We start from the raw sequence: 23476 nt of genomic DNA on the forward strand, positions 1-23476 counted from the left end.
CTTCTAAAAAGGCTTTTTAAACTTGATTTAATTTGGGATTTTTTGTTTGTTTGTTTGTTTTTATTAAAACCAAAAGAAGTTTCTGTCTGCGTGAACTTAAACTCCCCTAATAAGGCCTAGGATTTAAAGTAAAATTTGCAAGGGATTTTGCAAAAGAGAACCACCTGGCAGAACTCGATGGAAAATATCATGTAGCTGTGACTTCTTGCCTCTACAGATCAGGAATTAGCACCCCCATTGCACAAACACGCTGTCTGCTACCCTTTGGCAGGTGGCCTGATTCCTGCTTGAGCCCCCTCTGTCTGCAGCCTTTCCCAGTATTCTCTTCTTTGACCCTGAATCCAATTTGAGTGGACCTGGGCAAAAGCTGCACATAGCAAAAACTTGCATCCATGCTTGGACATGTGATATTTGTCTGGAATACTTTCCAGACAAAATGGTATTTTACCTTATATTCAAGAAGCAGGAGACTTAAGAAATATGAATTTGGACAAGTAGACTTCACCCCATGATACGATCAGAAACAAAGAATTTGAAGGGCAAAATATCACTTATGCAAGTCTGCAAGCTATAATAATCAGTAGAAACTGGCTGAAAAAGTTGAAAAAGAACTACAGAACCTTGCAAGAAAACTTATTGCTGATATTTAATAATCATCTATTTGACATCAGTTACAGTGTAGTTGTTATCTGGGCTGGGAACTGTGAATACTTGTCATGGCAATAAATCTCTATGTGCCAGTAAAACCAGGAGCTGTATGCACAGTGGAATTGAAAGTCTGGAGAATCATTTTTGGTGATTGCAGAGGAATCGGGTATATTGCCGGTAGCACTTTTTTCTTCAGAAAAAGCCTATAAACTGGCCCTCATCCAAAACTTTTGCTTATCGTAGCTAGGCCTGCCCGTTTGAGTTGGTTAATCAGCTACTTACACAGATGTCTATTCTTCCACTCCCATAGGCAGGTCTGTGTATTTACAATACCTTGCAGCTAGTCAAAGATTTTAGGGCTTCATAACACCCTGGGGGAGAAAAACTTGAGGAGACAATGTCTGAAAGTGGTAAAACACTTATCTAGCAAATACTGTGGAGATGGTGGTGGGCACAACTGCCAGGGAGTCTTTCAGCACCTTCCCAAACCCATAATTGGTACCCGAAAATAAGCAAATTCATTTTAAAAATTTCAATACATAAATGTGTCTGAGCACATGCAGGGGAGGTTACAGCGCTACTGATAAAGGTCTTTGGAATGATATTTAAAGAAGAAAAATAGATTGCTTGGGAAATGTCATTCACCATGGGGCTGACAGAAGTCCATCACAAACCAGAAAATATCTGAGAAATTCGATAAATAAAGAACTGGGATCTTGGAAGATGCTGTACTGAGTATTTTTCAGTATTGCTGTATTTGTATACTGAAGTCCTAGAAGTAAATTTTTGGACTCCTTTCTGAGCATGAATGACTTTGAGCTGCTGTGTGATTCTAAGGAATTTATATAGGATACCAGATTGTCAGCTGTGACACTGATTCTGTAATTCAGATATTGGTGTCGTGATGTGTTGAATTGAGAAACCTCTTCTGCCAGAAACAGTCAGTACTCTAGGACCCCAAAATTAAGCTGAAACATCTTGTCTTCCTAATGTTTGTTCTGCTGCATGCGGAATGTTGCTGACAGTCCTTCTGACAGTTAGTCAGCAGAGAGCAGCTTCTCAAGGCTGAAACTGTTAAAAATATATTTTTGTTCAACAATTTTGTTCAGAACGTCCTAGGAACACCTGTCAGGACTAGCCATGCCAGAGTGTGAGTGAGAAGAGCAGATCATTGGATTCCAGGCTGATAACTGACTTATTTGCAGCATTGTCTAAAAAAAGATAAAAAATATCCTGAAGTTCTTAGTAATGTTATATTACATTACACTTGGTATTTATCTACGCAGATATGAAACAAGACAACTAGTACAATGAAAAACATTTGTATTATTTTTACACTTTTACCCTCTCTGTCTTGCACTAACAGTAGACCTTCTATAATCTGGTTACTTGGAGGAATTTACCAATATATCTGTAAAAATCTTTGCTATGATTCTTCTTTGAAATGGAAAAGGAATATAGGTTGGAATTTTTTTTTTAAGATATAGGCATCACATTTTTACTGTAAGAACAGGTATAGCTTGTCTTTCTCACTAGGCATGTTAGGAATAATTTGAGTATTATTGCAGGCAGTGTTATGACTTTTACTTTTGGTGAGTGTTCAGAGTCTGTGGGATGTTGTGTGTTGTACACACTATTTACATTTTGACATAGCAGTCACTATGATGTGTTCGGATTATGTACTGTATTAATTTTTTTAACATTTGTATTTGGAATTCGGAACAACGTTTGTAATTTCTGTAGTTAGGGAAGGTGAAAGGCAGAACCTTCTTCTCCGTGTTTTCAGGAGTCACGTCCAGAAGAAATGAAGGTCAAATCATCAGTTGGCTTTTTTCCATACATACCTGTTCTTTCTTGGGCTAGTATAGATAGATATAGATTTCCCCACAGGGAAACCATATTTTATACTCCAGTGGATGTATATATGTATCTGCTTGAAAAGTCGCAGACACCTTGACAAGCTTAACTGTGGAAGATGTATCTACAAACCCAGAGGAAAACAAGCAGGTGGGGCTGTTCCCATGCGGACCTCACCTTGTGCCAGCAGCGACCATGTGCTGTGGACCTGAATGAGGACTGCAAATGCCATGTGTAAATGCCCAAAAGAAGACCCTTGTACATCAACTAGAAAGAACAGAGTGAGGGAGACACAAACCATGCTGCCCAGAAACATGCCCACTGCTTATCATGGAACTGCCCAGCAGTGCAGAGCAGCTACCTGGATTCTCTGATTTCAGGTCCACTAATCACACTGAAAACTCCAGAAGTTGTTATTGCTGCAGCTTAAATTTCTTAAAGCCAACCATCATGGATGCTTTGTAGGAGGTGAAAAAACCCACACAGCAGTTGTTAAATTCACCATATGGAAAAGATCCCTTTCACTACAGAAAGCTGGCAGCAGTCCTAGTCCCTTAACATCAGAGGAAATCCTAACTGAAAAGGGAGGACGATGTTGCAATAAAGTGCTCATACTAGCTGTCTTGCCCAGGGACTAAATCTCTTGTCCCTAGCAAACGTGGGGTGCAAGAATGGCCAAGACTTATCAATATTCTGTGACCACTATGATGGGTAGATGAGAAGAGGCCTCAGAGCATGGAGCATACAACTGCCTTCCCTTTTTCCCTTCATCCTTCACCACAGCAAAAAGGGAGAATGAAAAATAGTACAGAAAGATGCTACCTAGAAAAGGGGGAGAAAAGAGCTGCTGTAAAGAAGAGCTGAAAAATACACCTCTGCATGTTCCTTGGGAGTTCTCACTCTCCCAGCTCCTGAGGCTGTCCTCGTTTCTCCTGACACCTGTTCAGCTCCTCATGAACTTGCAGAACGTATTTTCCTCTCTGCAGTCTAAGGAGGAATTCATCAAGAACTTCAGTTTACCCACTGGGTTTACACCAGAAGTCTTTTTCTGTAGGCACAGCAGTTTCTATTTGCAAAAATACATGAACAAAAACAGAAGCTAGCAACAGAAATGTTGATGTATTGGGCCTTTGAGACCACATTTTCTTATAAGGAAGGAAGCTTTCTGGGAAAGGCACTTCCACAGTTCATAACAAATTCTCAAACCTCATATGAACAAAACATTAATAGACATGGGACTGAGCTACAAAATGTGATTCTGTAGACTTTAACTTCTTGATGCTTAGGTGTTAGTGAAGAAATGAGATAGTACTGGAAAATTCTTATCTATTATAAGCATTTATTTCTGATTTTTACAATAATGTTAGCTGTAGCAAATTTGCTTGAGGCTTGAAAAGTAGTGGAGGACTGGCAAGTGGTCACCTGACCCTTCTATTCCAGGAGAGATCTTCAGACCTTGCATGCAAACTTGTAAGTGCTCATCTAAATAATAGAATTACTAAAAAGGGGGAGTGGGAGGGGAGGGGGGAAGAGGCTTTTGTGGTAGGCCATACCTTAAAAAATGTGATTTGACAACATCGAAAGAGACTCAGCTGATGAAGGCAGCTTTGGTTTCCAAAAGCATCTGACAGGGTCCCTCACTGAAAGATTTAAAAGAAAGCTGCTATAAGATTGGAGGAAAGAAACGCACATGAATATACAACTAGTTAAATACAGGAAACAATGTTAAGGAGTAAATACTTAATTTTCACACTGAATAGGGAGCTACAGTTAAGTTCTCTGGGGATCTGTATTGTGTTCTATGCTATTTAAAATAGTTATTAACAGTCTGGAAAAGAGAGAGAATTTAAAAAATGTGAACTTTGCTGGTAATGGTAAGTCTTGTAGACAGACAATAAGAATTGAACTATAAGGGTATTGCAAAGGATCTTACATTACTGAATGACTGGCCAATGAACTGCCTGATAAAATTAAATGAAGACAAATGTAGTGATGCACGTAGAAGAAAACAGTTCTAAATTTATATATACAGTGATTGATTCTAAGCTAGCTATACTAAAGTTGTAGCAGAGAGTGCTATGAAAATCTCAGCTGAATGCTCAATAACATCGAAATAAAGCATATCAAACACAGAATTTATAGGAAAGGAAGAGAGAGTAAAGAAAAAACCTTCACTATGCCACAGTACTGGTTCATTTTACTTCTACATTTTGAATAGACTGCAGTTCAGATTTATTTTTCTCAGCAAAGGTGCAGCCAGATTGGAACCAGAAGGGAGAAATGGAAGGAAGTGACAGGAGATGCTTCTCCACACGTTACAGTGACTGTGGGGCTTGCTCTCAGAGGGCACTACTCATGCCGAAGGGATTAAAGAAGAACCTACTGGAAGAAATTATTTAGAGAAGGCTATGGTTGCCATCAATGATCCCAAGTATAGAAACACAAGGAAGTCTGCTAAAAATTTACCCAGAAATAATGTGTGTTTGTGTGTGTTCAACTGATCATGCAGTATGTGTCTGATCAATTGGTCCCAACTGCCACAATATTCATCTCCTTCTAAATGTGTTCTGTTTTTAAGAATATGGTTGCTAATCTGGCAAAGATGGGAAACACACATTCCTACCACCAACTCAAGTGAATTTTATTTCAATAAAGCACTTACCTTCTTCAGCAGACTGCAATTTGTAACTGAAAGTATAACCTCACAGTAAATTCAACGAGATTCTGACAATCAGTGATTCAAATGTACATGTTGGTGGTGACAAATTAGGACCTTGAGGAGAAATGTGAGAAGATCTTCTATGTTCTGACTTGGAAACGACCACTTAGTTGAGAAACCTGTCAAATTAGTTTTGTGCAGAACTGTACTTTCTTACTTATGCATGTTATAAAGCCATGAATTATTTTGTTTGTTTTACCTTCTCAGCTATGGTTTGACAAATAGTAAGTAGTGCAGCAAGGCAGAGAACTATTTGTACGTATGCTAAGAATATCCTTTTGATTTGGAGAGTGAGTTATTGATCTCTGAAAGAAAAGAACAATTTTCACAATTCTGTGAGGACTATGAGCTCATCTTTAAAACTTTAGCCTTAGGGTAAGAACTAGGAGAAAATTAAAGCAGTTTCTGAAATACTTCACCAGCTATCTCCTAGAAAATGACCCAATCTTCATGATTATTGGAAAAGACAAACTCCCTAATGGCCAGCATCAGCTGGAGCTGGTTCAGGCTGTTTTTTGGCCATTGCTATTACTAAAAATTCCTTATTTGAAGAGAGATGTGAGTGGTCATTAATCAGGAATCTCAGTGAAGGAGATGCACTAAACGTAAAGGTGCGAAGATGATTAAAAAAAAAAAAAATTCTAGAATGTAATTCTGCTGACCGTGGCGTGAATAGTTGTATATCTTTATTCTTCTTATTAAGGCTCAAACTTCCTTTTATTTTTCAGTATAAACTATTATTTACAGAGAATAGAAAGACTTCTTATATCCCCAAGTGCTTTTTTTGGGTTTTTAGGCTACTGTGCACACAATGATGTGCTGAAAATGATCTGCGAAATCTGGTTGTGTGTCAGGCAGAGCCGTCATTCTTTCTAGAAATGTCATCCATAAACAGCAAAAAAAGGGAATTGCATCATGCATTAAAAAAATCTGTACACTAAGATGTCCATTTCTCCACACCCCCAAATCTGTGCTTAAAATAGCAATAACAACCTTGGTGCAGGGCATTTCCCAGTGATTAATAACTGGCCAGGGTTAATGGCTCTCAGCAGTGCCTTGGGCTATCAACTCATCCCAGCCAGTCGTTACTTCCTAGGAAATGCCCTTTACTGGGTAGTTATTGTTTTAAAATTAGGATGTAGAAGTTGCCATTGGATGGGGAGAAAATGACCTTCTGGCAATGTTTTTTTTGTTTTTTGTTTTTGTTTTTTTTTTAAGCAACAATTTTTGGTTTAAAATCATTAGCAATCAGTGATATATCAAAATTAAATTCTTAACTTTTCAAAAATGCCAAATTTCCACTAACATTATTACCTGTGCAAATCAATTACCTCTCTCCACCCCTAGTACTTTTCCTCATTTCTGTTTCAAACTTTTCAAAGACAATTGGGTTACATTACAAAATTTGATCTTTTAAAATGCATGGCAGCTACGACATTCATTTTTAGTGGCTATGATACGATTTTAGTCTTTTATGAGGCACTGAGCTTATATGATTTAGATAATTCTGCTTTTTTCTCTTTTACAAACTGTAAACTACAATGCTAATAAAACAAATTTATATTTGGTAAAAGTAATAAGTATATGCAGTTCCTGTAGCCCATATTCTGCACTTAATTTCTATGATGTGGTTTGCATTTTAGGCATTCTGCTAGAGCTCTAATGAAGAAAAATATGAAGGCTAGGACTATATTTAAAAGTCTTGCTCACATACTTATGTAGGCTAGAAACACTAAAAATAAAATCACATCTAACTACTGTCCTAGCAGCACCTTAGTGTAGATGCAGCTATATCATCAAAGAGTTTATTTTTATTCAGGATCAAGTAAAGTGTTTGTTTCACCAATATAAACTGCACTACAGGAGGAGAGCTAGCTCTGCACAGACATGTTCTAGCTTAGACCAGAAAGGCAAAGGCACCACCACAGCTGGAGCCATTCTTTGACTGACAGCTGCTGGACCTTATCCCAGCTCCCGGTGCTTTCTAGCAAAGGGAGGTTGTGAAAAGATGTCAAATTCCTTTCAAAGTATGGGAATAAGAGTTTAATATACATATATATATGTATGTATGTATATTTATCCTCAGAGAAAGATGTAGATAAGCAGAATTTTTTACAAGGCTCTGAACTGATCTTAGTCTATATCCTGGATATTGTTAATATCCTCTTAACTTCTTATGCACACCAAGTTTAAAAATTGTAATCATAAACTTCTACAAAACTGTATTCATGAAACTTCTTGAGGTGTCACACTTCCATATTCTAGATATCAATTCAATCTGCTTTTATATTCAAGTCCTTTTTAAAATTCTTGTTGAAAGTAACGAATTGTACTCATTGTTATGGTTAGGTAGCAAGTAGTAAACAAGTAAGATTAAGTGGCCAGCCCAAAAAAAGCAGAACTCTTTCTTTCTTATGGTATTAGTCTGGTATTTTATGGAATTTGAAAGAGCTCTGAAGTAGTCAGTTGCTGCAGGTGCTCTGATTTAGGTAACTCCTAAGTCAATAGAAATATTTTTGTATGTATAAGCCATGGGTGCAGATCTAGTGGAGGTGGAACAGTCATTTAATTGCAAAGGAAAATGTGACAGTAAGTACTTATTTTCTAAACGTTTAAAACAAGTAAAACCAAGGTTTTGTTGAAGTAGGCCTAAACATACATCCTTTGTTATGAGTCACTGAAGTTAGTGTGAACTGTAAGAAACAAACAGTATTTTTCTATTCTGTTCCCTGCTGCTGGGCCTGTCAGTCTCAGCTCCTCAGAAAAATGTTTTTTGCTGGCCTATGTTTACATATTATTCTTTTTTAAGCTGACTGTTTCTAACCTGTTCCAAATTTCATTTTCATTTAATTATCTTTATACCTAACATTTTTGTAATTACATGTATTTTTTCAGCCTATACAGAATAGTTAGGTGTTAGGGTTTGCAAAAAGTCATAGCCCTAAATTTCAAGGTAGTGTTTCTAAAACTCATAGCACTTCACTTGTGCTTATCGCTGTTAAGGCACCGCAGGAATACCTCTACTGATACAGGTGTATTGTTAAATAAGCCTAGGGTTCCCATTAATGTGAGTCTAATGAGAACTGGTTGTCTTCCTCCAGCTCATGAGAGCTACTTTTGTTCATTTGGAGAGGTGAAATCTGAGGAGGAGCGAATGAAGTATTGGTATTTTTTGCCTGGTATTTTGCTTTGCTGCAATGTGAGGTTTGTGTGTTGTGTGAGGGAGGTGAATGGTACACTGTGGCTGTGAAAGTGGCCTTTCTGCTAGGTTGTGGGTCTCTGTTTCTGAAACAGCTGATTCGTATTACAATGCAGATCTCCATTGGTTCAGATTGTGGCAGAAGAAGTAGAACTGAAAAATGTTTCTTTAGTACACAGTAAAGAGGGAGAGCAAAATCCAGAAGTAGGTAAGAATGAAGAAAAATAAACTGGCCTTGCAAGACCACAGAGTGAAACAGTACAGACAGCAATGAACCAGACCTCAAAAGGGAGCAGAGATGATAGGCTGAAGTTTATGTGAGAGAGCAGAGAGCAAAATATAGACATAAAAGATGTGTTTGAACAAATGCAAGACTGCAGAGGGATCATCTGAAAACTCAGATTTGGCAGGGGCCTCAGGAAATGAGGTGAGCTAGTCCAACTTTCTGCTCAAAGCAGTGATTATGGAATCAAAACATTCAGAGAAAGCAATACTGATTCAGGGAAGATGCCCAAAGAAGTGCAAATTTAAGTGATCTTCAGCAGAATTATTCTAGCCTCTGGAGAAGAAAGGCAAAGTGTCACAAGAAAATGAAGCATCACTAACAGATGATAGAACAGTTGTTGTGTAGTTAAGTGCATTGCAGCACTCTGCTGTACTGCTCAGTGGGAAAGTAAACCAGAAGGACTTCTTGTAAATGATTCTCAGTGAACTTCTGGTGGAGATGCATCCCACAGGTCCCACTGTGGCCATTGAAAACATCTCTTGTTTCCAACCTTGTGAACACTTGCAGGCTGTCTCCCTTCATGAGCAGTCCCATTGAGCAGGCAGATCTTGGGGAGTGAGGAAGTTCTCTGTATGAAGTCAGATACCTAACCAGAAAGGAGAAAACAGCTAGGAGATCAATAGGTCTCCCCCACACAGCTGACATGCAGAGCCTTCAGATAATTTGTTGAAAAGGGGACAAGACATACAACCTGTTCCTGCGCCTTCTTGATGAGCATACCCTCATCTATCAGAATTGCATAGCTTAAGAACTGGTTGTGCAAAATCAGGTAATTATCAGTGCTTTTGAGAGTATTGCTACAGCAGTAATAGAGCAAAGAGAAAGTGGGAGCTGGGGAGGATGTAACTAGGCTGACAAAATCGCTTATTGCTCCCAAGCATTGTTTTGTCACTAGCAATGTCACATGATGAAATAGATCACAGAGCTGTAGAGTGTTAAGAGGAGGAGGGTTTTTTTCTTCCTCCTCTGAGCTACCTTTTCCTCTTCTACCTGCACAGAATCTGCTAGTTTTCCTGAGCTTTCAAATCCAAGGAAGCGAATTAAAGGAAGCCCTGGGGGTGATGGAACAAGGGAATAGAGAGGATGGACTTCTTGGGGATGGGAAGAGACAGATATGTCCTGGGGAATTGCTGGCTGACTTAATGCAGGAGTCAGGGAACTCTAACAAAGTTATTCAGTGTACATGTTGTCTCTTTTTATTTTCAACTGAATTTGTTTTCTAATAAATTAGGCAGCTTTATTGCTAAGTAATAGGGGAAATTTATGAAATCTGCATGCCTCTGGAAGGAATCAGAGCCTGGAGGAACTGGAGGAGGGATCTTGGAGTACCTTTCACCTAATGTTCACTCATTCCCTCCATGCGAGCAGGCTACAGCCCTTGAACATATTCGTCTCCAGTTGGTTTCCCCTCTCAGAGGGGCACCGTGCAGAAAGTTGTCCATGCTTCTGTGAGAATAAACAGTAACGATTAGTGAGGTATTCAAAGAACTGTTATAAAAAGGACTGTGGATATATATCAGTAGAAAATCTGATGAGAAAAAAGTGTCTATAGATGGAGGAAAAAAATTTGTGTTGCCTCTTGTGAGTGTTGTTTCCATATGTTTTAAGGAAAAATAGTATGTCAGCACCCTGATGTAAAGCTTTTGCTACAGTTCATAGCATGCATCTGAAATATCATAGAATTAGATATACCCTTTTTCCATTAGCTACTCCAATGCTGTATTGGCCTCCTCAGGTTTCCCTTTATATTAAGACAGTGCAGAAAATACAGAAATACAGCAGGGGTATGGCAGACACACAAGGGTTTGTAGGTATTCTCTGCTAGACTATGGCTGAAAATGAGTATCTGTCTTCTCTTGGATTCTGCCTTTGTTAACTTGAATATTTTCCTTTCAGTAATGCAAATTTCTGTTCACTCATATTCAATTTCACACTTTACTGAAGAGACTAAAGGTTGAACATTGTTTTCCTTGTCCAAAATGAAATCCTAATAATTCTGCTGAATTTTCTGCAAAGTTGTCAGCTGCATGGATAATTTTCAATGGAATTTGAAGGGTTTACATGGGGCACTGAAATTTTCAACAGTCCATCATGAAATGGACATACTTTTTTAATCCCATAAAATATGTGAACTGCTTTCTACAAGAGCTACATTTTCTTTCATTACATTTACATTTCAGGGTCCTCAAAAATTACCATGTCTTAATCAAGAGTACCTTCAAGCGTGAGAAGTATAAGTGCATCAGATCTTCTTTTGTTCTGTCCATTCACTTTGCTTTATTCTAAGTTGATAAGCTTCTCTTGAAATGTTTTAATGAAAACTTAGCCTTTCATTTAGCAGCCATTTCTGCGAGAGGTATCTCTGTCTACACATTTATGTGTACTTGTAAGGTCAAAGGCAGAGTAGCTCTACTCCTGCCCCAGTGCCACCTGATGCAGAGCCAGGTTTCACATGGCAGAGTTGTTACAAACCTAAGCCATTCCCTTGTTTTACTACTGGTGCTGCCAATCCTAAAGGGCAATCTGTACCTATGTGACCTGCTGTAGGGAACCTGCTTTAGTAGGGTGGTTGGACTCAAATATCTCTAGGTCCCTTCCAACTTCTACAATTCTGCTTGCGTGTGTGCTCCTGTCAAAGCAACAGCATTCCATTGTTTTCCAAAGAAGTAGGCTTTTAAAAATTTGTCTGAGGACATTAGATCCTACCTCACCAACATTCACCAAATAACTAAATATATGAAATCTCATAGGTAGTATAGAAGTAGAGTCATCATAAGAAAATAATTGCCTTTGAAAATGAGCACCTCCATTTAGCCTGAAAATCTTTGTTATTTCCTCTTCATACTGACTTCGCCTGTGTCATAGAGTGAGCAAATGATAATATTTTTGTACTCCGAGCATCAGCTTCTCCAAACGTATTTGCCCGCTGATAATGTTTGGCCTGTTTTTGTGTACATCTGTTGTATCTTTCACTTCAGTATGAAAAACACAGTGGAGAGCTCAATATAAAGTCATATATTAAAGATAGAGCTTTATTCAAGAGGTTTTCTTCAAAAATCTAACTAATAACTATACTAATATCCCCTACTTGTCTTATTTTCATTTACTAAAATTATCTTGAATATATTTTAGTTGTAAGTTAAGGAGTAAAACAGTGGATGGTTAGCAATTGTTAAATATTTACTCTCTACTTGCTGAAAAGAGAGAAGAGAAAGAGAATTATGGGTCAGCAATGTCAAGACATTCCGCATTACTTGTCTTTATCATCATGCAGAATCTTTACTAAGGCAGCATAGAAAGAATAGATTTATGGACTGAAGGTACAATGTTTAATATGTCCACATCCATCTAGATTGACAGTTTCTACAGACATGAATTTCCCAGGAGAGACAGTGTTACTGGTTTCAGTGGATGGCATCATTTACTTCAATGTTCCATTATTAAATTGATAACAAGATAATTCCTCTGCTTCTCAGAGACACAACAGGGTTTACAATTGTTAACTTTCTTATTGAATGGGATTTGATGTTCTAGGTAGTTTTTAATAAGAAGCTTATTTTTATTTCAGTTCTGCAACAAATCAAAAATTACGAGAAAGTGTAGATAACCTAGTTAGGAACCTAGTTAAGTCTACAAAGCGTCAAAATTGAGCTGGTTTAAAGAGGGTCAACTTAATAACCATAAGTCTTTGTGCCCATACTGTTTTTCACTACTGCATGTTTAAGCATGTTTGTGCAATACAGAATATTTGCTGCAGTAATCCTCTGTCTTGTGAGGTATATATTAGAAATGTTCTGTACATTCTCCCTCTGGTTGGATGAACTCATGGATGATCATTTCATCAGCCAGCAGCCATTTGGAAAAGCGGCAGACTGCTGCAAGTGGCAGATGAATTAAGCTCTAAAAATCTCTGCTGGCAAAAATGTGGCATAGCTGCAACTTCTGACACTGAGCTAGAGTGGGAGTCAGGGCAATGAAGCTGTTAAAGGGTCTGGAGCACAAGTCTTTTGAGGAGCAGCTGAGGGAGCTGGGATTGTTTAGTCTGGAGAAGGGGGGGCTCAGGAGTGACCTTATAGCTGTCTACAACTACGTGAAAGGAGGTCGCGTCGAGGTGGAGGTTGACTTCTTTTCCTGGGTAACTAGTGATAGGACGAGAGGTGATGACCTTGTGCCACTGGAGATTCATGTTGGATATTAGAAGAAATTTTTCTCTGGAAGAGTGATGAGTTATTGGAATGGGCTGTCCAGGGAGGTGGTGATCACCATACCTGGAGGTTTTTAAGAAACAGGTAGATGTGGCACTGAGGGACATGGTTTAGAGCAGTCACAGACATGGGTTGATGTTTGGGCAAGATGATCTTAGTGGTCTTTCCAACCATAATGACTCTATAGTTCTGCAAAGATAGACTAGAAGTACGAGTCTCAGTGAGGTGGAAAATCTCTCCCAACCCCTAAAGTCCTGGGATGCTGGGGGATAGATCAGAGTTTGGCCTGGGTTTCATTTGTTCATTTTAGTATACAAATACAAACTACAAACTACAAAAAAAAAAAAAAAAAAGAAGAAAAGTCTCTATGCAGCATGAATATTTTTCAGTTAGATATTTGCAGCATGTTTATTGTTTCATTGAAACATCTAAGGAATGGTCAGTCAACTGTTTTTTGTTAATTTATGACCAAGGTTCTAGCACATACCTACACATGTGCTGGACCTTCAGGAAAGGCTCCAAGTGTGCCAGCTTGTTGCTGTGCATGGGTGAGGAAGGATGTAGGTCGGAGATGAGGGCACATATTCTCATTCAGACAGGGGGAATTTTAATGATTTGACATAGTAGTTCAGCTACCAAGAACAACTCCTGTCCTAATTTGCTGGTGTAGCTGTTGGTATCCTTTTCTCTGGTGAGTGATGAATTAAATATTTTATTTTTGCTATTGTTTTAGACAGATAGTATGTTCAGTGCTTAGCTTCTTCCTAGTAAATACTTCCTCCTGGGGATTTCTGGTTAAGAACAGGTTTGTTCAGACAGAGCAGGTCATGTGGCAAGGCTGAGCTGTGGTCTGTAGGAATAAGAAAAATGTCTTGAAAGGAAGATTGCTATCTTTCCATCTGACCAAATCACAAATAGCTTCTGAAGTTTAGATCAATCAAGAATAATTCTGTGGGTATTTGAAATCTGAGTCTTCATGTAGCCTCCAGTCTGAGCACTTATCTTGTTTCACATCTTTCTCTCCCAAACAGGTAGCCATCTCAAAACTAATCTTTCTGCCTTCTTCAAAACTCCTGTTGATTTTACAGCTTTCAGGGGAAAAATCTCCTAATGAAAGTGCTCAGAATCTGTTTCAGCAAGGACTGTGCACATCAAAAACAAAATCCTGGGGATTTTGCAAGTGTTTGAGCAATAGGAATGAGACACCAATTGAAGCCAGCAGCAGTGTATAAATGGATCACATGCAGACACTTGATGCTCAAACCTGGTGTATAAGTGAGAAGCAGAAATGCTGAGGGTGTCTGAGTTCCCTTAAGTGTAGGCAGATCATGCACATGCCTAGAAGAATGGTTTAGGAACAGCTGTGGGCCTTTAGGAACAGCTAAGAGCCTATGTTAGAAGGCATGAGGATAGAGGATCATGTTTTCTTAAATTTGCAGGAATTGCCAGAGTTCTCACTTAAATCCAACCCCTTGAGAGTTTTTCAGACTCTGAATGTCCTGAAACTCCCTTATTCCCTACAGAGCAGTACAGGACAAATGGTAATTGTCTGCCTAGAGTTCTGCTGTTTTCCGGCTTTAAATAGATGTTCTCAAGATCGGCTGATCAAAAGTGGGCCCAGTTATTTTTTCTCTCTTGCCTTTTGTTTTTGAAACCCCTTGCAGTGAATTCGGTGTGTTATGGAAAAAAGATCATTTGAAAATATACGTAATGGTGAATCTCTCTTTTTTTTTTTTAATGCTACTGCATTAATATGAGACATCTATATAGAGATAATGGAAAAGAAAAACACAAGGGAAATAGATTCTAGTTTAAGCTTTCAGGGGATTATTATAAACAGGGAGAAGTATTTTAAATACTGTGGAAAGTACCTTGTTGATGTCCTTTTAAGTAGAATAGCTACTAATGTGTGGGTTACAGGATTGTGTGAAATGTAGCTTTTTACTATGTGCTTTAGCTACGGTATATTCCTCTCATAATCATGTCTAAATGGTACATAATATACCTTCCTCTTTCCATCTTTCCTCCCTCCACCAAAAATTTCTTTTTTAGATCTTCCCTCATTAATAAATTCCCTTCCAGAGAATAACATCAGATGTTACAAGCGTATATCCGTATATCTGACCCTTTACAGGTATTAGGAGATACTGCTCATTACTTGTATAGTGATGACCACCTCTCTCTGTTTGGGTGAGGAGCACAAACGAGACAAGCTTCAGATCTGGAGTAAGGAATGGGCCAGGGATCCCACTATGCTTCAGTAGTGCACAGTTTTACAGCAGCCCTCATTCAAGTAATGACAAAGCTGCAATTTAGTCATTTCATTTACCATTCACAGCACTTTAATGGCAGAAATGTAAGATCTGTCAGAGTCCCCTTTTGTAAGGCAGGAAAGCATTGTTCCGCCTTGCAGTACCGGTTCAAACAACTGCACATAAACTCAGGTCAGTATTGCCACTGCAGATCTGGCAAGAGAAAGCTGAGCTGCCTGGGAGCCTCCTGCACAGGACCATGCACTGGTGGGCTGTGGGATACTGGTTCCAGATGTTCTAATGTTGTACATGGCTTGTCAGGCTAGGATGCCTTTTGAAAAGCTGTTAAAAAAATCAACTGAAATGTGATACATTTTCTCTTTATTACATTCAAATAAGGCCACTGATTTTTATCATTTCCTATTGTTACTTGCCTTGTACTTCTTTTTGTAAATAATAAGAGATAATATTCTGTTTTTTCCTTCTTAAATTTCTGAATAAGATTTATGGATAGGTTCTGACCTCAGACATCACTGGTAGTGCCCCTATATGTCTACATACAATTTGCTGTTTTATTTTAGTTGTCTTTTTATTTATTTATTTATTTATTACTATCTCTACTGATCCCAAATGAAAAGGCTGTAGAGGCATTTGAGGGAGGAACAGCCACTTGAGGAAGGACAGCTTGTTAATGCGGAGTGTTCCACCTAGGAATTGAGTTCAATTTCAAGATATGAGAACACCAGGGGGGAAAAAAAAAAATAAAAAAATAAAATTCTTACCATATTTAAATTTCCATTATTCCCTCTGAGATCATAGTTTTCATGTGAACATACACAGTAGAAATGTAATGTTTGCTTTCATTTATTTTTGTTGTAAACCACTGCTTCTGTCAAAAGTATCTACTTAATCTTCAACGTGAATGCTAAAACTAATCAATATTAATTAGACATGTCTTAATTAACGGCTCTTTGAAACAACACAGATCTTGTTCCCTCCTCTTTTGTACACTCCCAGCAGAATTTTCCAATTTCATTAATTACACTTGACGTAACCCAACTCAGCTACTTGTGAATACAGACAGTCACCCTTGTCTTACAACTTTCCCTGCTGAAAAATTTGGTATATACTAAAGCTCAATTTTGTAGATTTCTGATATACTTTGGATTATGTCCGCAATCTGTGAAGATCCTTATCATGTTGTCAGCATCTCAGTTGTTTTGTTTTTTTTTGGCTTTATTTAATGCATACGAAGTGTGAATTTGAGAAGACATACTTTCTAGCTAACTTCCAGATAGTACATATTTTAACTCTAAAATTCTCATAGACCCTTTCATAAACTGATTTTTCACAATGATTTGTGGTTTTGAAATTATTAGAATCTTTTAAAAGAAATTTGTGTTTATTTCTGAGTACTCAAATTATCTCAAATATTCCATATAGAGTAACAGAGAGCAAATTCTGTTTCATAACCTACAGAGCTATTTGCAATAGACAAAAGTATTATACATAAGAGACAATATTTTCTTCTGTCAAGGGGAGTACAAAAGCATAATCAGTAATGATTGTATGTATTTAATGAAAAACTTGGTCCTATATTTATGTGGAAAGCGCCAACAAATGGGCACCTAAGGGTAAGGCAGACACTTCAGCAAACACTTTCCTTGTCAGAAGACTCCCATCTTGAAAGCATGAACCAGAAAATTGAATGGGTCAGGAGTCTGCAGGTAGTTAGGGAGATGGATTGTCATAAACCACACTTAATTATTTTGCCTTATATAATTTGAGTCAATAACCTTCAACATTATGGAAAAGTAGAAGAAAAGTGCTTAACTGACTGAAAGACTAAGCTCATCTCTTACATGAATGCATCTAGTAAAAGCTGTTTCGTAGGTAAAAAGCTGTGAATCTAACTTACATGCAAATCTTTCATACGCAGGAAAGAATGTGGAGAAATTTTTTCTCTTTTCTCATTTCTGGCAGTTTCTTTGAACTCAGAGTGATACACCAAAAAACTTTAACCTTGGCAAAGGTATTACAATAAGCCATTGTTACAAACAGCAGCTGCAAAGGTGCTGTGTGCAGCAGGGTGGGAGGGCAGCATACAGAAATTGTCCTTGGAGAACTGAAACCTTGAAACCTGGGAACCCCTTTTGTTTAAAACTCAAAGTTCCCTGCCACTCTCTTGGCCCTTCCAGATTTTCACTACTTCCTCAAGTCTCATCCCATTTTCCTTTACACCAAATACTCCCAGCTACCTGTCACAGTGTTTAACTTGCATAGCATGGGATTTCAGAGCTGCTTTTGGTGTGTTCATATTTCTTGAATTCAGCTGGAATATTGGGTCACATATTGTCACTTCAGACAGTAAACTCTCAACACTTACATCTTACTGATTTCTAAAAAGCCCTAACTACTTCTTGTCTTGTATTAATAATAAATAGCTTAATTGCTCTGACCTCAGAAATGAGTAGGCTTGGCACTTTTTCTCTAGGACTGCCTTTGTTTGATTTGTCAAGTTCTGTGTGCTCAAGAGAATGTAACTTCCTGTGCATTTTCTAATTGTCAATGAAATATAGAACTCTATTTCATTATACTTGCTAGTATATGCAGCTAACATTTACCACATGTAGGTAGTTAATGTTCAGAATCATGCTGAAGTATGGTGTTAAAAGATCTGATAGCACTGCTGAAAATTATTGCCTTTATATTCTTTCTAGATCCTGATTGCCAGCATCATGTGCAGCTATAGTAAGGACGACTGGACTGAACTTTCAAAAATGGCTGAGGTAATAGCTTCCTAAATGTGTTACTCAATCTATCTTTCTTTATCTTTCTTTATTCACCTTAAAAACAAGAACTGTAACATGGAATTTGTGGGAAAAAAAAAACGAAAAAACAGATTCAAAGTGAAAAATGAGAATTTAAAGCATGTCCATTATAATTTGTTTATGCTGTGTTTTCATTAAAATGATGGAAATGTAAATTTAAAGTAAATCTGCTCCATAAAACTGGTCCCTTGGATTTTTAAGCTGTACCTGGAAAGCCTCTAGTCTTTGAATCTATATACTTTTTATTTGCATTTTAAGTAAACTGTATATTATGACGGATGCCATGATAAAATTTAATTCTACCTTTGAGAGCCTAACTTGATCTTACTGTGCCTACAGGCACACTAGTTTGACAGCACCAAAAGAAATTTTGAATATAAAACTCTTGAATATTTTAAGTATAAAAGGCTCATTTAATGCTATTCTAGTTTTAATACAGACTTTCAAAAATGATAGCAGAGAAAGCCAACGTATATAATAGCAGCCTGCATTCTTCCTATAATATAAATCCAATCTTACAGAAACAGACTGTGCACCAGAAATCTTGATTCAGTTTGAAGGAAAAAACCCTACTTAGAAACATGTACCAGTGTCCATAGGGAATAGTGTAAGAATTATTTGATTAATGCAGTAATACTTTCATTCAGAAAGGTGTCAATATCTGAATGTACCACAGTGTTCTTGTTTTTAGATGAAACAGATTTTTCCTTACAGATTAAACTATCTAGTGGAAATAAAAACATGCTTTAAAGTGGAAAAAAGAGTGAAGATCTAACACAGGTAGAGGTAAAGAAAAAATGTGGGTTTTTTGTTTGTTTTTTTGCTTGCTTTTTTTAATTTATTGATAGTATTGGCAGAAATCTATATGTTTTGTAAGTATTAGACAAGGGACGCTCCAAAAGTAATGCCTCCTATGTTATTATGCTGGCCTACAATGGCAGAGTATGATGTTGGTGGTATGGCAGTAGATGCTGAACCTTCTCGCCAATATTCTGTTGCATTTTGTTGATGTGTAGCAGATGGCAGCAGAGAGGCAATCTGTCAAAATGTCTTCTGATGTGTATGACCCAAAGTTATATCCTTGAATTCTTCCATGTAGAAGACCCATTGACATGCTTCAACATTTGCTGAATGTTTATGAAGACCAAACAGTGGATGTGAGCGCAGTGAGTGGTGTATTTCAGCAGTGGTGACCGTCATGAAAGACAAGCCACATTCTGAACAGCCACATACAGCTGTCACACCATGAAATGAACTGCTCATCCACATGAACTTGTGGATTACAAACAGGAAACTATGTACAGAGCTGAATATCAGCTTCAATGTGTTGGAAACTATGGTGGCAACACTGGAATATCACAAAGTCTGCACTAGGTGGATCGCACCAGTGCTCATGCAGGACCAGAAAGAACACCATCTGTAAGTTTGCCAGGATCAGTTGAACCAATACGAGTTTGAAGGTGATGGTTTTCTCCATTGCATCATTACTAGTGATGAGACATGGTGTCACCACTACAACCTGGAAAGTGAATGGGGAAAGTGAATTCCCCATTGAAGAAAAAGTTCAAGATGCAGCCCTCAGTGGGTAAAGTGATGTCCGCTGTCTTTTGGGATAGGAAGGGAGTGATCCTTCTGGATTTCCTGGAACACAGACAACCCATCAACTCTGGCTGCTACATCATGACACTGACTGAACTGAAGGCTCAAACTTCCACAGCCAGGCCAGTAAGGAAGATGACCTTTTTTTTGCAAGATGATAAGGCCAAGCCCTGTGCAAGTTTGAAGATGATGGAGCACATTGCCAATCTTGAACTGGACTGTCCTGCCACACCCACCAAATAGTCAGGATTTGGTACTGCCTTCTTCCATCTGTTTGGGCCATTTAATGATGGACTGCATGAGCAACATTTTCCTAGCAGCAGTGCCGTCATAGCAGCTGTGAAACAATGGGTCACCTCTGCTGTTACAGATTTTTATGAGCCTGACATGTAGGCTCTTGTTCATCACTGGTGAAAATGCACAGATAATGGTGGTGATTATGCTGAAAACAGCATTACGTCGCTTAGAATTTGCTCTATTAAATAGTGCTATTTGTGCTTTTTATATCTTTTGTAGTTTCCATAGAAATACATAGGAAGCATTACTTTCAGAGAGACCTATATGTTTATAATATTTATTTTGTGTGGATACATTTGTATATACTTGTAAGTGCTGAACATTTGATTTTTTTGTTTCCATGTAGCTGAACACATACATTTGGACATCATTTCTTCTTTATTCAGTGTTTCAAACCCTCATATGGCTATTTGGGAAGACACTTCGCTGTTCTCTGGGCGTTTTAAACCTATGAGGAAAAAAATCACTTTGGGGACTTAGGGAAGTGAAATTAAACATTATAATTAAGTGCCTTGGTGATCTTCAACGCTAGTCCATATTATACCTGTATTTACCCAATTGACCATGAAATCTTTTGTGGGATCTGTGCTTGACACGAGCCCCAGCACTTCTAAGCTGACTGAGATGAATTGTGCCGCTTGCTCCTCTGCCCTCCAGTTTTAAGACAAACATTTTCATCTGTATTTATGCTGCCCCTTTTAGGAAAAAAAGGAATTATTCAAGTGCACGCAATAACATGCACCATATGTAGTATATCTTTCTGCTGCAAGGCTGCCGTTTGCCCCCACTCCACAGAAAGCACTGGGCACTGCACAGTTTCAAAAGGGCAGCATGTTTTATTGCATGCCTGAGGCCTTGTGGAGGAGGTGATGCTGAGGCTGTCCCAGCGGGAGCCTCCACAACAGCAGTATCCTGGGGACCATGACCTGCTCACACAGTTGTCCTGTCACCATGCTGCCATTGGGTCTGCAGGGTGGCCGGGCCTGCTGGGCGGGCAGGCAGGAAAGGACCCCAGGTGCGTTCTGGCTGCTCCTGTGACCCCTCATGCTGGGCATTCCTAGGCCACGGCCATGCAGCAGGCAGAAGGCACCCCGGTTCAATAAGCAGCAACAAAATGCAAATGCGAAGCAAAATGCCAGCTACAGCCATTCAGAATATAAGCAGAGAGCTCCTTAGCTCAGACCCGTGCAATTCAGCGAAGTGTGTTTGTGTGCTACCAATGTACACCACAGCTTTTTTTCCCCTTTATTTTAGGTAACAGAGGGTGATAAGAGAAATCAGCACACATGCACTTTTCCCAATAATCTTGCTTGACTTCAGAAACAAAAATACTTAATAACAAAATGTATGGCACAGTGCAGTCATCTGCACAAAATCTAGAGAAAAAATGCATTAAAGCAGAAAGGGGAAATTTATTCCTCAACTCCAACTCTTTAGAGCACAGCCATACCCTGTGTCAGTGATTCCCAAACCTTGCCCTTACTGCTGCAGTAAGGCACTGTGAGTATATTTCCTTTTTAGCATTACGCAGAACAAACTCTTTATTATGGTGATGTCATTTACATTATTTTCACTTTAATTTTTCGTTTGTATTTTTGGAAAGCCATATGAATGTCTGAAAATTTTCTCTGTAATGGCCAACATATTTCTTTTTCAGTCTATCACAACAACAGCTTTCTCTTTCTCTCTCTCTCTCTCTCTATCTTAAGGAGAATAATAAAACATATGAAGAAATATATTCAATATTAGAAGTAAATGCCTCAGGAAAGAGTACATTACTCAAAGTTAATTTTGTTGTTTGTGTTTTTTTTCCTTTTGCATGTTGCATAGGCTGCTGGTGCAGATGCACTGGAGTTAAATCTATCATGTCCTCATGGAATGGGGGAGAGAGGCATGGGTCTGGCCTGTGGTCAGGTAGGTTGCAACAGCAATGTCTTTTGTGTCTCTTCAGCAGTTCTGCACCAACACGTTGCAAGTTATACTTCAGGGGGAAGACACAAGCAGCAGATTACTAGCCTGAGATTTTTAGGTTGAATGTGTTTAAATATTTAGCACTGAAAGAAAAAAAGAAAAAAAGAAAAAAACTGAGAATATAAAAAATGCTTAGTTTTGCTCAGAACAAAAATGCATTATGTATTTGACAGGGAACAATATAAAAACAAATAATTTCCAGAAAGTGCCTAGGCAGAATTTGTTGGTTTCACTCTGTAGATATCTTTGAGATCACAACCTGCTGCAAACTGCTTGTATCAGTAATGATTTTGAAGGACATGAGATAAACAGACATTTCATTTTACGATGTTTTGCTTTTGAACCTGACTATTCTTGAATCACAGAGCATACATTCTGGTAGTGCCATCTACAGTTAACTTTCTCTCTTTTATTAGCCTGCATTGTGTAACCTATAGATCTGATGGATGTGTACAGTTTAGATTGGTATTATCCATATCACAAGTTTCTGTCATGCAGAAACATGATATACAGTTTTTTAATACATCCTGTGATTTAGGAGCATACATGTTATTTTGCCCGTGAAAAGAAAACAAACATGCTCAAAAGCCTATTCCCATATTCATTTCTTTTCCTAGTTTTCAGATGTTTGCATGTTTTGCCCATAGTTTGAAATTTCTTTTGGTTCAGAAACATGCTCAGAAGTGAACTTGGAAATTCTCTGAAAAATCTTGGTTCGCGTAGGATACCAGGAGAGATTTTCTAGAGTTTGGTCATTAAATTTTCACAAGTCTGAAGTCTGTTTACCTTTGCGTGCATTCCAAAGGGTAATAACAACAAGTTTGTATATTTGAGCATTTGTTTGGCTTGACTTGAATTTTGAGTACTCAATTTCCCATCTTGCTACATTTTGAGATGAGGAAAGAAAGAAAAGGGAAATGCAGATTGGAAATCATGATTGCATGTGCTAAAATCAACATATACTATTCAGTTCATCCACTTAAATTGTGCTAGTAGACATCTTAATTCATCCTCACTTCCTCAGCTAAACATAAAACTTGAATGGTATGGTTGGATAACTAAACCATTAACTTTGTAAAACTATTAGCAGGAAGACAATAGGAGCTGTAATCATTCCAAAGCAGCAGCATGCACACTTTAGCTGAAGCTTTATCATAACAGTACTGTCAGACACAGTGCATGGAGCTAATTTATTATTTTTGTTATCAAAATGATGCCAATCAATTCCATGCTATAGATTATTATATTTAATGAAAGTAATATGGATGCTTGTCATAGCCAGTGGTTATTTTCCAAAGTTATGATTAAAAACGGGAGAGAAACAAATTATAAAAAGCCTCAAGGACCACACTAGTAAAAGAGCAACAGTTATTAATTTTTTTTTCAAAACCTTGTTTAACAACAAACAGCTGTAGTGGTCATTTTTATAAATTTATGAAGCAATTCCCACCCTTCACTCTGCACTGCGTAACCCAGTAGTTTGGATTGTCTCAATATGAGATTGCAGTACTGTTCACTAGAAGGCTGCAGCTTAGCTGGAGAGTGCCCTGAAAATTTACATAGGTGCTGAAATAGGCTCATTTCAAGCATGGGGGCTTTTTTCTTTTTTTTT

General features: G+C 38.1%; 2 protein-coding genes and 1 long non-coding RNA gene across 3 annotated transcripts in view; 2 read left to right on the top strand and 1 right to left on the bottom strand.

The window, feature by feature from the left end:
* LOC116217003 (dihydropyrimidine dehydrogenase [NADP(+)]-like) overlaps nt 1–21942 on the top strand; it is a 41798-nt gene extending 19856 nt beyond the window's left edge. The window contains exons 3-4 of the mRNA XM_031554949.1: nt 17887–17955; nt 21724–21942. Coding sequence (XP_031410809.1) covers nt 17887–17955; nt 21724–21927 — 273 coding nt within the window. The 3' untranslated portion in view covers nt 21928–21942. The remainder of the gene's footprint in view (nt 1–17886; nt 17956–21723) is intronic.
* On the bottom strand, nt 3634–9851 carry LOC109369204. The gene is made up of 4 exons (XR_002117914.2): nt 9401–9851; nt 9200–9295; nt 4059–4145; nt 3634–3987 (listed from the first exon to the last, which is right to left on the bottom strand). It is a non-coding gene; the product is annotated as an uncharacterized LOC109369204 (long non-coding RNA).
* A 595-nt stretch (nt 21943–22537) lies between the features above and the next one.
* The window catches only part of LOC100538897 (dihydropyrimidine dehydrogenase [NADP(+)]), a 67093-nt gene continuing 66154 nt past the window's right edge, over nt 22538–23476 (top strand). The window contains exon 1 of the mRNA XM_031554950.1: nt 22538–22583. Within this exon, the coding sequence (XP_031410810.1) occupies nt 22538–22583 (46 nt within the window). The remainder of the gene's footprint in view (nt 22584–23476) is intronic.

Source organism: Meleagris gallopavo, chromosome 10, assembly GCF_000146605.3.
Source record: "Meleagris gallopavo isolate NT-WF06-2002-E0010 breed Aviagen turkey brand Nicholas breeding stock chromosome 10, Turkey_5.1, whole genome shotgun sequence".
NCBI lineage: Eukaryota > Metazoa > Chordata > Aves > Galliformes > Phasianidae > Meleagris > Meleagris gallopavo.